Source organism: Calidris pugnax, unplaced genomic scaffold (assembly GCF_001431845.1).
Source record: "Calidris pugnax isolate Ruff unplaced genomic scaffold, ASM143184v1 scaffold147, whole genome shotgun sequence".
In the NCBI taxonomy this organism is placed as follows: domain Eukaryota; kingdom Metazoa; phylum Chordata; class Aves; order Charadriiformes; family Scolopacidae; genus Calidris; species Calidris pugnax.
The window spans coordinates 4,269,421-4,286,019 of NW_015092359.1; the positions used below are offsets into that span (position 1 = coordinate 4,269,421).

General features: G+C 51.6%; 1 protein-coding gene across 1 annotated transcript in view; it reads left to right on the forward strand.

The window, feature by feature from the left end:
* The window catches only part of PPP2R5D (protein phosphatase 2 regulatory subunit B', delta), a 32,087-nt gene that overhangs the window by 5,837 nt on the left and 9,651 nt on the right, over positions 1–16,599 (forward strand). The window contains exons 3-12 of the mRNA XM_014962433.1: positions 2,389–2,614; positions 4,231–4,430; positions 5,117–5,227; positions 7,038–7,130; positions 7,659–7,789; positions 8,192–8,251; positions 9,296–9,404; positions 10,278–10,331; positions 13,377–13,547; positions 16,089–16,216. Of these exons, the coding sequence (XP_014817919.1) occupies positions 2,389–2,614; positions 4,231–4,430; positions 5,117–5,227; positions 7,038–7,130; positions 7,659–7,789; positions 8,192–8,251; positions 9,296–9,404; positions 10,278–10,331; positions 13,377–13,547; positions 16,089–16,216 (1,283 nt within the window). The remainder of the gene's footprint in view (positions 1–2,388; positions 2,615–4,230; positions 4,431–5,116; positions 5,228–7,037; positions 7,131–7,658; positions 7,790–8,191; positions 8,252–9,295; positions 9,405–10,277; positions 10,332–13,376; positions 13,548–16,088; positions 16,217–16,599) is intronic.

A 16,599-nucleotide genomic window follows, 5' to 3' on the forward strand; every position in this document is an offset into this window, starting at 1 on the left:
TGGGTGGGGAGTGCAGAGGTGCATCCCATCAGCTCGGAGGACACCCATGTGTCTCCCTTCCCTCAGCATTACCTGCGAGGCCACCGACGCATCTCTTTGTTTCTCCCTCTGTACCGTCTTTTCCTACCGCGGTGGCTCAGTGTTCGGATTTTTTTTGCCCTTCTTCCCTGTGGAAGGAGAGTGATGCAGAGCAGAGGGGCCTCCTGATGCTAGTGGCTTCCCAAAAGCACCCGGATAACATTCGAGTGGCTCACGCTGCCCTGATACCCAAAGAATTCAGGGTAAGGAATGAACTTTTTCGCTCTTGGAAGGTTGCCAGCCGAGGATTCAGCCCGACTTAACTGAGGAGAGACTGCTGCTCGGAAGAAGTTGCCTCCAATTTGTAGTCTGGGCTCACTTTGTCTGGCAGACACAGCTGTTTTCATCACAACAAGCTCATCTTGCACCCTCCTCCCGTAACGGGACAATGCTGCTCTGTGAAAGGAATCAAATAAAACCTAACCAGAAGAGAGTTCAAATCTTGTTTGAACTTGGAGCTGAGCTTGAAACAGAACCGTGTAACGTTTCCTTTAAGCAAAGCCAGACCAGAACCAAAATATTTCTGATTTCTGGTTCAAAGTAATGGTTTGACAAAGCAGTTGGTGTTTCATGTTGGGCACTGTACTTCCCAGGGAGTCTTTGCACTTGCTCCGCAGACCTTAATCCGTAGAACCGGGTCCTCCTTGTAGGCAGCTTTCCCTGTGCCTCCCTTGCTGCCTCCCTGTGTGCTGTGGGTGCAGTAACTCTTGCTCTGGCACTGCAGTGCTGTGCTGTGCCTCTTTGGGTACCACCAGGACTCAGTTCAGGGTAAGGGCTGTGCAGAGTGAGCTGCAACTCAGCTGCTCCTCAGAGCAAGAGACCGGCCATATCTCACTTGCAGGAGAGATGTGTGTGTCCAGCTCTGGAGTCCTCAGCACAGGAAGGACATGGACCTGCTAGAACGGGTCCAGCAGAGGGCCACGAAGATGATCAGAGGGATGGAGCACCTCTGCTGTGAGGACAGGCTGAGAGAGCTGGGGTTGTTCAGCCTGGAGACGAGAAGGCTCCGGGGAGACCTTGGAGCAGCCTTCCAAGATCTGAAGGGAGCTCCAGGAGAGCTGGGGAGGGACTCTTTGTCAGGGAGTGCAGTGACAGGACAAGGGGAAATGGTTTTAAATTGAAAGAGGGGAGATTTAGATTAGATCTTAGGAAGAAATTCTTTGCTGTGAGGGTGGTGAGACGCTGGAAGAGGTTGCCCAGAGAAGCTGTGGCTGCCCCATCCCTGGAGGGGTTCAAGGCCAGACTGGATGGGGCTTTGAGCAGCCTGGTCTGGTGGGAGGTGTCCCTGCCCAGGGCAGGGGGGCTGGAACTCAATGACCTTTAAGGTCCCTTCCAACTCTAACCATTCTGTGATTCTATGAGTTGGGTCAGTGTAGTGTCAAAGGGTCAGTTATTGAGCCATTATGGCCCAAGTGGGACTTAACCAGCAGAACTTCAGTGAGGTCAGAACAGAGCTGAGCTGAGCAAACACTGGCTTGAGTTTCTGGTCACCTGCTAAAAGCAAGAAAGTGCCTCTGTAAGTGCAGTTTAACAAGCATGAAGCAGAGAAGATGTCTGCTGGAGGAAAGTAAAGGTCTGCGTGGCTGAAAGTTGGGGAGAAGGTGGGAAAAGCAAATTGACACAAGTCCAGACGGCAGTGAAGCTGAGATGTGGAGGGAGAAGTCAGGATGGGTTGGGAAAAGGCCACAGCCTGGGACTTAAGATTTTGGGTATGGCCTGTGTGGTTTGTAGATGAGCAGTTTCCCGGTCTATGGCCGCAGCAGTGATTTTAGTGGTCTACACTATTGCCTTCCCGGGGCCATCACATCCCCTCTGTACTGCGCCCTGCCTTGCTTTTCCCCAGGTGGTTCCCTGCACGAAGAGAAGGAGGCACCTTGCTAAAATTTTCCAGACTTGCTCACTGTGTGCCGTGCAGAGCGCCGCAATCGGAGGCGGCGGCGCGCTGAGATTTCTGTTTGGACCGTGGAAAGTTCTTATTTCTGCTTTTTTTTTTTTTTTTTTTCCTGTCAGCAAACTCCCATAACTCTTTTCCATATATCCCTTGCCCCCTGGTGTGCTGGGAGGTTCTGGTGTCTTTGTGGTACCTCAGAGATGTGAGTGAAAGCGATGCTCGCTTTGCGGGTTCGCTGCAGGAGGGGGGTGAGATGCACCCAATTGCAGGCGCAACAGTGGAAAAACGTGCCCTGTTTCTTCTGTCCAAGAAGATTTCACTGAATTTCACTGAATTTCAGATGCTGACGGTATCCGGCCGCTTGTGAAGCTCGTAGGTAAAAGCTTATGAGTTTGTTCTGCTCTCTTCTTCCTCGCCAGGCGCCGCAGCCTCAGCAGCAGCCGCAGCAGCAGCAGCAACAGCAGCAGCAGCAGCAGCAGCCGACTTCAAATAAGCGACCCAGTAACAGCGCTCCCCCCCCAACCCAGCTGAATAAGATTAAGTACTCAGGGGGACCCCAGATTGTGAAGAAGGAGCGCCGGCACAGCTCTTCTCGCTTCAATCTGAGCAAAAACCGGGAACTGCAAAAGCTCCCAGCCCTTAAAGGTAAAGAACCGTGTGGGGGGGTGTGTGGGGGGAGCTGCATGACAAGCTCACCCCTTCTCCAGGGAGAATGTGGTGGTGTAAGGGCTCTTCCCAAAGTCATCCTGGCGGTGTCCTGCCGGCAGTGCGGCAAGAGTGGTTCTGGGAAAGGTGCTTGGCTTGGCAGGAGGTGAAGAATTGATGGATAGCCTGAAAGAAAAGGAGGATGCTCCATGTGAACTTCAGTATTTACCTTCCCATTTGAACTGATTTAAACCCTTGTGCTTATGCGGACTTGAGGTTGCCTCAGATTCTTCAGCAGGTCATGCAGGAGGGTGCAGAGCCATTGGTGCAGACTGCTCTTGGGTTCCTGCAGCCACCCAGTCGCTGGGAGAGGACCAGGCCTCCTCCTCCTCCTTGTGTTTCCATCGCAGATTACGGTAGCGCTATTGAACCTATCCACATTAGGGCAATTACCCGGCATTAGCAGTTAGCCTACGTAATGGTGCAATTAAACATGACTTAAGTGCAGACAAGGAGAAAGCATTTTCAGCAGTCACTCAGCCAGACCGGTCGCTGACATTACTCACAGAAACAGGCAGTCCTTTTAGGAAGGGCGACTGCCTGGCAGCTCAGCAGCCATTCTGCAGGCCAGAGGTAAGTTTGGCTGATGCCAAAACTAGCACTTAGCAGTGCCAGGAGTTTCCAGTGGCAACGTATCAAGAAGAGAATACTGATAATATCTGGGCTCTGCCACCTTGGCTGCTCTCGGGGAGGAGGGTTAGCTGAGGGTGTGCTCTCTTTGTGGCCGTGGGGTGCAGGGCGTGGGTGTCACTGGTCTGGGGTGGGTTAGTTAAGTGTGTTCCTTTTCCTGTGTACCTTGTACTGGGAAGGGATCATAGAATGGTCAGAGTTGGAAGGGACCTTAAAGATCATGGCATTCCACCCCCCCTGCCCTGGGCAGGGACACCTCCCACCAGACCAGGTTGCTCCAAGCCCCCTCCAGCCTGGCCTTGAACCCCTCCAGGGATGGGGCAGCCACAGCTTCTCTGGGCAACCTGTTCCAGGGTCTCACCACCCTCACAGCAAAGAATTTCTTCCTAAGTTCTAATCTAAATCTCCCCTCTTCCAATTTAAAACCATTCCCCCTTGTCCTGTCCCTGCACTCCCTGACAAAAAGTCCCTCCCCAGCTCTCCTGGAGCTCCCTTCAGATCTTGGAAGGCTGCTCCAAGGTCTCCCTGGAGCCTTCTCTTCTCCAGGCTGAACACCCCCAGCTCTCTCAGCCTGTCTTCACAGCAGAGGTGCTCCATCCCTCTGATCATCTTCGTGGCCCTCCGCTGGACCCATTCCAACAGGTCCACATCCTTTCTATGTTAAGGACTCCAAACCACTGCTGTGTTTGAAATCACCTTACGGGATAGTTGCTCGGGAGCCCTTGCAACCCCTCTGCCTCCACCGTCCCATCTCCTTAGCTGGGATAAAACACTGCCTCTCCCTCTTCCCCCACCAGCTTAAGGGAGACTGTGATGGGGGTGGGATGCAGGGCGGGGAGCAAACCTCACTGGTACCTAGGCAAACGAGGAGGGTGTTCTGTTTGTTTCTAAGGACAGACATCCATGCTTTTTTTTTTTTCTGACAGATGCTCCTCCCCACGAACGAGAAGAGCTTTTCATCCAGAAGCTGCGGCAGTGCTGCGTGCTTTTTGACTTCATCTCGGACCCCCTCAGTGACCTGAAGTTCAAGGAGGTGAAACGAGCGGGTCTCAACGAGATGTTGGAATACATCACGCACAACCGTGATGTTGTCACTGAGGCCATCTATCCTGAAGCTGTTATCATGGTAGGGCGTGGGGCCAGTACGTGCTCGTGTGCCAAAGAAATAGGGACTGTTCAGAAGCGTGGTGGGGGACGGAGGGGATAGGGATTTGTCAGAGGAGTGTGATCGTGGTCCTACCCATTCCTTATTATCTGCCCATCCCCGGAAAGAATCATAGAATCATCTGGGTCGGAAGGGACCTTCAAGGTCATCTAGTCCAACCCACCCACAGTCAGCGGGAGACCCCCAACTAGACCAGGTTGCCCAGGGCCTCGTCGAGCCTCACCTTGAATATCTCCAGGGATGGGGCCTCAACCACCTCCCTGGGCAACCTGTTCCAGTGCTCCACCACCCTCATAATAAAGAACTTATTCCTAATGTCTAATCTAAATCTGCTTTTCTCCAGTTTAAAGCCATTACCCCTTGTTCTGTCATTGACAGCCTTTGAAAACAGGCTCTCCCCAGCCTTCTTGTAGGCTCCCTTCAGGTACTGGAAGGAGAAGAAGGGGGTGGGCTGGGAGTAGGGAGAGGTGGAAGCTCTTGCCCCTGGCACAGACTGCACTTGTGGAGATCATACACAGTCTGGAGCCCTGCAGCCTCTAGGGAGGGATCTGTTTGTGGGCTCAGCTGTGGCAAAAAAGGAATTTGCTACAGGGGGGACCATCAGGAGGTGCAGGGATGTCGTTCATAGATGTTTTCACTCACTTCAGTTTTCAGTGAACCTCTTCCGGACGCTCCCACCGTCATCCAATCCCACAGGCGCGGAGTTTGACCCTGAGGAAGATGAGCCTACATTAGAGGCTGCCTGGCCGCACCTTCAGGTGAGGAGGAGGAGGAGGGGAGATATATAGATCTGCTGAATTTATCTCCAGGAGGTCGAGAGAGTCCATGTAGTTCTGAAGCCCACCAGCCCCGCTGCTGGCTGCTTCCCCAGCCCGCCAGGGCTGCTGGTGTGGGGATGGGGAGAGACCAGGTGGGCCACCCATGGGTCAGAGGTGGCTTGTAGGCGATACGGGCAGCAGGGGTGTCCTGGAAACAGGCTGATGGCTGTGTGCACTATTCACCTGCAGATGGCTGTAGTCCCACGTGGCCCTGAGGTAGGCTGGGAGCGAACACTTTACCGGGAGTGAGGGACTTGTGCTGGATTGCCTATGTGAGAAGCAATTCCCAGCAGCGTTAATGTCCCTCCCAAAAGCTCCAAGAGCCCTCATCCTGTGGGCTTCAGCTGTGCTGGAGGCAGCAGCCCTGTCTGCTTCGGTGCTCCTCTCCTGGCCCAGCTCCCTGGGAGGCACATGGAGCAAGAAGACTGCTTGGTGCCAAAGCAAAGCCTGTGTTGGCACCTGGTAACATGTCTTCTGTATGCTGGGTGTAATTCAGCTGTGGTAACTGGGAGGAAAGGTGTGACCAGAAAAGACAGGGAACTGGAGGGGAGGAAGAGGGCAAGGGATCCAAGGATCTTTTCATTAAGGGCTGTGTGTCCTAGGAAATAGCCTTTAAGACAAACTGGGGGGGAGAGGGTTATGAAGGCAACGGTGAGCGCGGTTTAGCAGAGCTCAGCAGTGGAAGTCGGGAGGTGAAGCTCGTGGTGGTCTCCCCGGGTGCTTGCACAAGGACATGTTGTCAAGCAGCTGAAGGCAGAACAAGAGCCAGGCGCTGCAGGATGGAGCAGAGACTAGAGAGAGGAAATCGGGTGCAGTTCTGCAGCGGTGGTTAATCACTTCTCACTGCTGCAGTTGACACAGGGATGGGAGCGTTGATAGAAATGGCGTGTCCTCAGCGCTAGAGTGCTATGAAGGGTAGGAAGCATTTGTTTCTCAGAGTTAAGTCAGCAGCAGACAGCGTGAATCTGTGGCAAGTGCCTGCTGAGTTTTTTGGTCATCACCTTATTATTTTTTTCTATGCTGCTCTCCTTGGCAGCTGAGAGCCCTACCTGTGAATGGGTGGCCCCATAGCTCCTTCAGTTCCAGAGTCAGACCTTTGGGATGCAGCACTAGGCAGGGTCAGCCCCAGAATGGACTTGTCCCTCTAGGAAGACAGCAGGACCACGAGTTGCTCTTTCAGCACAGACAGCCTTCTCAAAGCAAGCTGCTCTTTGTTGTCCAAGTGGGCATGTAGCTTGCATGGCTTAGTGGTTTCCAGCCAGTCTGGAGTCAGTTCCCAAGAGGAAGAGGACACAATGTGTTTTCCTGGGGTCTGTTTCATTTCTCTGCTTTTTTGTTCTTTTTTGGGGTGTGTCAAGGGCTCCCAGTGAAGCCTGAGCCTTTGCCATCTCCTCTGGAGCTTTCTGTTCTTTGTAGAGACATGGGCTGAAGGTGGGAGAAGAGTTTCCCGAGCCTAGTGTCTTCATTTGAGGAGATGGCTGTTGTCTTTGACGAGACCTGAGGTGATGAGATCTTATGCAGAGTTGGGAAGTTGGGTGCCACCAGCCCCCTGCCCATCAGAGCAAGGCCAGCTGAGTTGATCCCACTGGGTGGTGAAATGAGGGTTCCTGTGTTTTCTGTGCTCCCTGCTCAGGCTTCCCAGCCTTTCCCTGAATCCTGAAGGAGAAGGAAAACATTTAAAATATGATGTGAACACTGGTGGGAGGATGCGGGGGGGATTTCTAAGTGATCTCTCCTTCTTCCCCCACAGCTGGTGTATGAGTTCTTCCTCCGGTTCCTGGAATCGCCTGACTTTCAACCAAACGTAGCCAAGAAATACATTGACCAGAAGTTTGTACTATCTGTAAGTGAGCGTTGCCCCTGCCACCACGCACCACCTTTATGAAAGCAGATTTTGGTCAGGGTGTTATGGAAACAGTCCCGTTTTGTCAGCAGGTGCTTGATGATGTGGGTTTTCTTTTTTCCTGTGTCTAGTCTTTGAATGAGCAGCCAGAATTCTCTGGGGAGGGCAAGAGTGTGTGCGAACTGTAGTCCCTGGAACTCATCACTCGTTGTACAGGTGGAGAGGGGCACTGGGGACCTTTTTGGGGGGGGGGGGTGTGGAAATTGGGGACACGCAGCTTTGTAGGGTGTGCTGGCTGTCACTGTGCTTCTGAAGACAAAAGAAGTGCTGATGGTTCCAGCTTGTGACTAGGAGGCTGCATGCTTCAGGGAAGCAACCGCTGTGCTCAGGGTGCTGAAGTCATCACTCAATGGAAAAAAAAAAAAAAAAAAAAGCCACTTTTGCTGGGCAGGAGCAGCGCCCAGTGTTACTGGTAGCTTTGTCCAGGTGGGCAGTAGGCAGACACTGACTGAATTTCTGTCCCTACAGCTGCTGGATCTCTTTGACAGTGAAGACCCCAGAGAACGAGACTTCCTAAAGACTATTCTCCACAGGATCTATGGGAAGTTCCTGGGCCTGCGAGCGTATGTGAGGCGGCAGATCAACAATATATTTTACAGGTGAGATGCTTCTTAGTGCCACTGGCCTAGTGAGTGAGTGGGACAATCCAGTAAGATAAATTTGGGGCACTAGGCTGTGATTCTCTCTGATCCAGACTGTGATTAGCGAAGTGACTCAGTTATGTCACACTGCTTTGGTAGGGTAAGCATTCGCCTGTGCTTAAGAGCAGTGAGGATGTGATACTGCTGTCTTCACAGGCCCCGACATTTGCTGTGTGTGCTGAACTTTAGATGGTCTGGGTCCATGAATTTATTTGCTTCTAGCTCTTACACCTTGCCCTGTCATCTTGGAGTTCTGTTACGTGCTAGAAAACTCCCCATCTCCAGTGTTTTTCCTTCCTTTTGCTTATCAAACAGCATCCAGCGTTTAGCGATGACCTCTCATTCTTCTCTTCTTTTTAGGTTCATCTATGAAACGGAGCACCACAATGGGATTGCAGAGCTGCTGGAGATCCTGGGAAGGTAAGGGCAATTTTGGAAGTCCCAGAGGGCCCATAGTGAGTGAGACCTCCCAGCCCAGTGTGCCGTGTGAGCTGGCAGTGCCTTCCTTCAGCAGTTCTTGCAGGAGCCACCTCTTCCAGAGGATCTCAGTCTGATGAAGCACACAGTGAAAGTACTCCCCAGCCTGCTGATAAATGCAGTGGTAGCCTTCTCCTCCCCACAGAATCACATGGGGTTGGAAGGGACCTCTGGAGATCATCCATTCCAACCCCCTGCCAAAGCAGGGCCACCCAGAGCAGGTTGCACAGGAACGTGTCCAGGTGGGGTTTGAATGTCTCCAGAGAAGGAGACTCCACCACCTCCCTGGGCAGCCTCTGCCAGGGCTCTGGTACCCTCACAGGAAAGAAGTTCCCCCTCATCTTTAGGTGGAACTTCTTCTATTCCAGTTGGTGCCCATTTCCTCTTGTCCTGTCCCTGGGCACCACTGAAAGAAGACTGGCCCCATCCTCCTGACACCCTCCTTTTAAATATTTATAAGCATTGATCAGATCCCCCCTCAGCCTTCTCTTTTCCAGACTAAAAAGACCCAAGTCCCTCAGCCTCTCCTCCTATGGGAGATGCTCCAGGCCCCTCATCATCTTTGTAGCCCTTTGTAGCCCACGTTTGTCTCCTGTTGAGTTTGAGTCAGTCACGCTTGCTGTAAGAGTTTCTCACAGCCTTGGGAAGCCTTAGCAGTGGGCAGCCTTCTCCATGGCTTCAGCTGCCCTTCCATTCGCAGCCCTCTCTTATGCTACCATCCTCCTGTTCCGTAAAGTACAAGCCTTGAGGACCGGGCTGCCTCTGGGCTGCCCTTCCCCAGAGGTTCTGCTTAGGTGTGTGTGTGGGCAGAGCAGAGCCCAGGCCCCATCAGAGGTGTTTCCCTGCCGTGCCTGCTGAGGAAACCACACTTCTTCTGATGGGTGCTTTCTCTGATGAGAGCTCTAGCAAGCCACTGATTGTTCTGAGGTGAGAGACACCGTATTTCTGCTGAGTAAAGATGTTAATGAGACTCTTGTTTCTTCTCAGCATCATCAACGGGTTTGCTTTGCCTCTGAAGGAAGAGCACAAGATGTTCCTCATCAGAGTCTTGTTACCACTGCACAAGGTGAAGTCTCTCAGTGTCTATCACCCACAGGTGAGAAATGCTTCCGAGTTCCCAGGGCAGAATGTGATTCTTGCAAAAGCCATTGTTGGGGCTTGCTTATGGCTATTCACCGGGGCTGCATTCTACAACGTTCTTGAGATGAGATATTTTGGACTCTACACCAGTAATCCCTTACTGCGGTGCTTGGTCCCAGCCTTGCAGTGCCTGAGCCTGTCCGTGTGTGTGCCTTTTGCCACTGGCTGGCAGGAGGGCATCCTGCCATTTCCATCCTGCTGACTTATTGCTGGGGCCTGCTTTGCCTTTCTGTGCTGGCAGTTTGTGAAATGTTGGGACCTTGCTGAAACCAGAGGTAAAATTCCGAGCTGCAGTCATCAGCCTGCGCGTGTGGTGTGTCAGCTGTTAGTCACCGCTTAGATATGCGGAGGAATCAGTGCGCTGGGCTGGTAACAGAGATTAATTTCTTGCCATTTAGAATATGTAATAGAAGAGAAGAAAGAGAAGATCAGAAACTCAGGCTAGGAAGTGAAAAAGTGTGGGCACTGAGCCCACACTATCTGTTCTCCCAGCCTTGTTTTTATGGGGCAGGCTTTGTGATGGTCAAGTTTGTTCCCTCCCATGTGTGCAGCTGTGCTTGCGTTCGAATGTATGAGCTGCAGACTGCTCTAGGTGGCTCAAGTTTTATCCTTTGTGCTGCATGAACCTCCTGAGCTGCCTACTTGGTCTTAGAGCCTTCACGAGCCATCAGAACTTAATTTGGAGCTGCAACTGTCTGCTCGTCACGCGCACCGTGGAGGGCATAACGTGACTTCCAGGCTAGGGTGGTGGCAGCGTTTTAATCTCGGGTGCACTTGAGGAAGCTCTAATCTTGCTGTGTTCTTTTGTTTGTTTGTTTTTTTCCTACAGTTGGCGTACTGTGTTGTACAGTTCTTGGAGAAAGACAGCAGCTTGACAGAGCCAGTGAGTAAATTTGCTTAACCTCTGTGTGTTGCTCGAGTCCTAAAAAGCTTCACGGATTCCTTAGAGTACAGCAAGGGTGAAAAAAAAGGCTGAAGAGACTGGGAGTCAACTGGATTGTCTACTGGGTTTGCCCAGTGACAGAAGGGACCGTGCTGCTCATGTGCAAGCCTTTAGCATTCTCTCCTGAAACCTTCAGGAAGGTGGTTTATAGTCTTCCTATGTGCTTCAGATCCTCATATAGCAGAAGGAATGTTTTACCGAGCTGTCCTTTCCGGGCAGAGCTTCCAGCTGGTGATAGAGGCTGCAGAGACAAAACACATGGCCATCTGATAGCTGATAGAACCAACGTGAGCTCATGAGGGCCCTGAAATAGTGAGAGTTCACTCCAGACTGCCAGAGTTGGCTGAAAAACTGTGGGGATGAGGTTAGGAAGCTGGGACACGAACAAGGGTCTACTTAGACAAGCCATTGTTCCTTGCTGAAAGCATTCTCCATCTTGCTCTAGCATCAGTTTGCCACCTCTATAGCGTCAAGTCACATTGTAGACACATTTGACCTTCAGGATGTAGTGCTGGGAAGCAGCAAGTTCTAAAATGTGTGAGCATTGTAGATGGGGGACCTTCACATATTCGAGTCGCTGGCTGTGCAGACCTGCAGCGCTAACCAGGCTATATTGGCAGAGGGTGCAAGCAGGAGACAAGTGTTTCTCCACCCACTGCAGGCCAGGAAATGTCTTCTACAGAGCTGAGCTTCACAGCCTCAAAACAGCAGATGGCCAAAGAACGTGTGCTTGTGTCACTGTAGCAGGGAGCACCAGAAAGTGTGAGCATTTTAATGAGTAAGGCTTGCTGAGGTCGTTCTGTTCTCTGGCTGAAATGTGTGCGTTCCTGGTGAGCCTGACTGTGCTCGGTGGAAGCTGGTCAGCTGCTGGCAGCTTTCTGGTTCTTCAGTGCTGAAGCAGATCTCCCAGCTTTTCCTTTCAATGTGGGTCCTCCGTTTCCTGTGTTCCCAAAAGCCTGCTCTGAAACGAACTGTGTAGAGTAGCTTCCTGATCATGCTGAATACTTCCTGTGGCTGACATCCAGCCCGACGGCCTCCTGCCAAAGCACTTTCTGTAGGGTGAGGGAGAAGAGAGAACTAGAAATCTGTCAATATTTCCAGGATTCCTTTTGCAGCTGATTCGAATAGGAAAGCTCCGTAGCTCGTCGCCGCTTCCTGCTCTGGTTTGGTGCTTGTGGAAAGCAGTGGGATGACCCTATTTCATTACTTTCAGTGGGTGTCGTGTTGGGTCTCAACCAGCCATACCAAGGCTGTATCACCACAGGTTGTGTCCTGTTGAAGCATCCTGCTTGTGAAGGTTTTGAATAGACTCCTGAGATGACTGGGCCTATTGAAGCCTTGAAAGAATTACGGGGTTTGTGCATCAGCAAGGCTCTGAATGTACTAGGAGATGTTGCCATCAGTGCTGGGAGGAGGCCAGGTTGCTCGCTAGGTCCACGCTCGCTTAGAGTGGGCCTTCCAGAAGCTTGCTCAGCAAGGCTTGACACGGTAGCTCTTACATGAACAGCAGTCTGAGTGACTGCCAGGTGAGCAAGCCTTCAGACGTGCTCAGTAATAGCAAAGACAGACTTGACACACCTCGCACCGCCTTAGCTGTAGGAGAAATTCTGTCTGACTCACCGAAGCTAACTCTTGCCTGAGTGGCAGACCAGCACAATGACAAACACTTGGGGATACCAGATTTGGCTTTCTGGAGCCTTGAGTTGGTGGAAAAAAATAACGCTCAGATGTTTCTAACCTTGCTGCTGTTGCCCTGCCCGCTGCTGTCCCTCTGCTGCTGGGAGCTTCCTCTCGATTGCTGGCTTCAGGCTCAGGTTGCTGAACCACAGAGTTTGAAAGAGCAACTTCTACCACCAGCTGTGTGGGCATCTAGTGTCCACAGGGCTGGCGTGTTGGTAAATACCGTACCGATGGCTCCAACAGACTGAAGGTCTGCAGGATCTTGGATCCTGCCTTTGACCGGCTCTAGAAGCAGATGGGTAGGGAATGAAGCAATATTAAAAATAAATAAATAAAATCAAGTAGGGTATAGCCCTTCCCCTAGTATATTCTGCCAGTATCTTGTAAGCAATAGTTTACTCAGCCAGAAGTTGCATCTGCACTGTCATATTTAATTGTCAGCATTAGGTATAAACTCCATAAACTTGTCTGCTTCTTTCTGGAGTCTTGTTTGGAGTCTCCACAAAGTCTTGCAAGAACAAGATCCATTATCTAGTTACTTTTTTGTGAAATGCCCAGTGGTGCCCAGGGACAGGACAGGAGGAAATGGGCACCAACTGGAATAGAAGTTGTTCCACCTAAAGATGAGGAGGAACTTCTTTCCTTTGAGGGTGGCAGAGCCCTGGCAGAGGCTGCCCAGGGAGGTGGTGGAGTCTCCTTCTCTGGAGACATTCAAACCCCGCCTGGAGATGTTCCTGTGCAACCTGCTCTGGGTGGACCTGCTTTGGTAGAGGGGTTGGACTAGATGATCTCCAGAGGTCCCTTCCAACCCCATGTGATTCTGTGAATCCGTGACATGGTGCTTCCTTTTACTTGTCCCAAACTCATCCATTGCATAATTTATTGGGTGTTTCCCAGTGCTCAAGCCCTGCCGTGTATGGAATAATCATTCCTCGGTGACCTTCTCCATAGCATTTTCAATGTTATTAGTTGATCTTCCATGGTTGCTCTGGACCATCTGCCAGGTGCTGCCCACTCTGGTTTGAGACTTCTGTGTTTAGCTGTGTTTGGGGAGAAAAAAAAGTGGTTCTAAGCTTTGTGCTTGTACGCTAGAGTCATAGCAGCCCGGGCAGCATCGCTGTCTGGCGTGGAACTTGGTAGAGTTTGGACTTTTCTTTCTTCCCTGGTAACCCACCCTGGCTTTTTGAGAGAGTCTCTTCTGTTCCTTCCTCCCCTCTGCTGTTGTGACCAGACCTTAAAGAATTTATTTCGCAGCTGGCGTTAACTTTCAGCCTCTAACACTGTCTCTTTACCCTCCCCACTCAGGTGATTGTAGGCTTGCTGAAGTTCTGGCCGAAAACTCACAGTCCCAAGGAGGTGATGTTTTTAAATGAGCTGGAGGAGATCCTGGACGTGATTGAGCCGTCTGAGTTTGTGAAAGTTATGGAGCCCTTGTTCAGGCAGTTGGCCAAGTGTGTCTCCAGCCCACACTTCCAGGTAGGTTGTAGCTCAAGGAGGGGGATAGAGCACTGGCTTGTAACCCACTTGGCATGTGAAGGTGCCACCACAGCTTTTGGGCTTGTCTTTGTGGATCAGTGGCACGTGGAGGTGTGACCAGGGTGAGTATTGGGGTGACATATGGTGGGAGGCGGTGAGAATCCTCACCACAGCCACAGAGCAAGCTCATCCAAAGAGCAAACAGAGCGGGTCAGTAGAGCCTCTCCTGCTGCATTGTGCTATTCAGCAGCATCTGTTGGAGCTGGAGTAGAGGGGCTCTGCCACCTCCTGTTTTGACTAGCAAATGTAGAGGTGATCCATCCAGTGTCACCTTGTTGCAGTAAAACCAAGCTGAGGGTATTGGAAGGAGGCCAAGCAAAAAGTGCGCGGAGAAGGTACTTTGTGTTATTCTGGGGTAGGTGGTAAAGAGTGAGGTGTACTGAACAAAGTGCTGGAGTCTGCTTCTTGTTCCCACTGAAGGGAAGTTTTGTCCAGTTCTGGGCTCCCCAGATCAAGAAGGACAGGGAACTGCTGGAGAGGGTGCAGCAGAGGGCTACAAAGATGATGAGGGGCCTGGAGCATCTCCCTTACGAGGAGAGGCTGAGGGACTTGGGTCTTTTTAGTCTGGAGAAGAGAAGGCTGAGGGGGGATCTGATCAATGTCTATAAATACTTAAAGGGAGGGTGTCAGGAGGATGGGGCCGGTCTTTTTCCAGTGGTGCCCAGTGACAGGACAAGGGGAAATGGGCACCACCTTGAACATAAGGAGTTCCACCTAAACATGAGGAGGAGCTTCTTCACTTTGAGGGTGGCAGAGCCCTGGCAGAGGCTGCCCAGGGAGGTGGTGGAGTCTCCTTCTCTGGAGACATTCAAACCCCGCCTGGACACGTTCCTGTGCAACCTGCTCTGAGTGGACCTGCTTTGGCAGGGGGTTGGACTAGATGATCTCCAGAGGTCCCTTCCAACCTCGTGTGATTCTGTGAAGCTGGCTGTATTACAAGGCTAAAACCATCTCTGTGGCTGGTAGTTTTAAGGTTTAAAATGTCCAGGGTGGCAGAACCTGCTAGTAGCTCCTAGCAGGTGTTCTTAGCTCACTGGTTTAGGTTGCCATAAAGAGTGCTCAGGAAGAAGACAGCTTGCTGGTGAAACACGTGGCTGAGCCAGGTATAGGTGGGGTGTGAAATAGTGACATAGCCCTCCCCCAGAGTGAGTGTGAGTGCACAGTGGGGCAGACTGGCTTCAGTCTGTCTTCTGGTACAGAGAGGTACAAAGTCATGTGTTTGAAAGGCAAAAAATGAGGACAGTCTAGATCACGCGCATATGTAAAAGTTTACTGTTTCCTGGAAAGGACTGGAGGAGCCTGATGGAAACCAGCTGGACGTGGATTACTGGTGTGGTGATGGGAACCAGAGGACTAACATGATTGTTAGGTGTGGAAGAAGCAACCACAGGGAACTAAGGAGCTTGAATAAAGTAGGGTAAAGGCTGGAGGAGAAGCATCCTGTGCTTGATAGCAGCCCTCATCTGCTGCCAGCTCTTTGAAAAGCAAGACTGAAAAACCTGGAGAGGGTGCAAACGCTTTCCAGCCTAAGAAAATGAACCCCAAAGATGTCCCATGCGGTCAGGCTGAAGAGTCTATGTGTCTGCAGCTTGTATGAGAGCAAAAATAGGAATTGACTTCTTGGTAAGTGGGAACACCTTGGTGGAGGAGAGTTTTGTCTGAGTGGATCGTGTGTTAATCTAGCAGATAAAGGCTTAACAAGATCTAATAGCTGGAAACCAAAGCTAGGTAAGTGAACATGAAGTGAATTTCACTTCATTTACTCATGGGGAACGATACCTTAAGGGAATGTGGTGAGTTCTCCATCATCTGACACACAAAACTGGACGCCTCTCTTCCTAGGTTTTTAAGCCATTCTCAAGCCAGTGCTAACTGCAGAAATCAGCCTGGTGATGGGCATTGCCCGGAATTGTGGTTAAATGTGAAGAATTGTGGTTGAGTCTGGTACTATTGGAAACTTGTAAGGCTTGTTTGTCTTGTTTGGAGCAGGCTGGCTGCCCCAAGATTTTCTGTATTTCTCACCCTTACTAAATCAGGGGGATGAATTGTGGGACTGGTGCTCCAAAGCCCAGGGAGACTGTTTTGGGGAAGGCCAGGGAGGAATGGTGCTTTACAGAGGACAGTCCGAGGAAAAGAAAGAGGTAGTCTGATGGGACCTGGAGTGGATGACATTACTGTCCTCAAGTGTTATGTGAAGGGTGTTGGAGTCATCAGTGTATCGGTGGCAGTGACTTGTCAAGAACGTGAGGTTTTTCCTCAGGAAAGGGAGTAGTGTCTGGCAGAGGTGGGTGGCAGGGACGAATGGCCTGGTAGAAAGAAGTTGGTGATGGTCAGCCCTCCTGCCTGCACTGAGGGGGAAGCGTTTGCTCCTGGGCTGGGTGGTGGCAAGCTCTGGTCTCAGCCCTTCCCAGTTTCCCTGTGCACCACAGGTGTCACTGGAAGGAGCCTCTCCTCCAAGGATGGCTTTCTCTCCCGCTGCAGGTGGCAGAACGAGCGCTGTACTATTGGAACAACGAATATATCATGAGCCTGATCAGCGACAACGCGGCCAAAATTCTCCCGATCATGTTTCCAGCCCTCTACAAGAACTCCAAGAGCCACTGGAACAAGTAGGTCTTTCCGCATGCCCTGGCACTTGCTGTGGGTGCCGGATTGCTTGACCTGCTGGCAAGTCTCGGGCCACGCTGCTGCAGTGTGGTGACACGTGGTGCTCGGTGACACCGGGTGCTGAGCCAGAGGGGTTATTAGTAGCATCAGCATGGAAAAGTGCCACGGTGGACCACAGCGACCTGCTTCTGCAAAGGGTCAGGCGCCTGCCGTGACCCGCCTTGGGGCCATTGAGGTCTACTCAAGAGTTTGATACCTGCGTATCACTGATGCTGGAGGTCTCCTGGAAGCGGGCAGTAGGTTTTCCAGCTTGTGAACTAATGATCACCCCTGTGCTCTTCATGACCTTGGCTGATGCAGCGCCTGACTCCTTGTGGACAGGAAG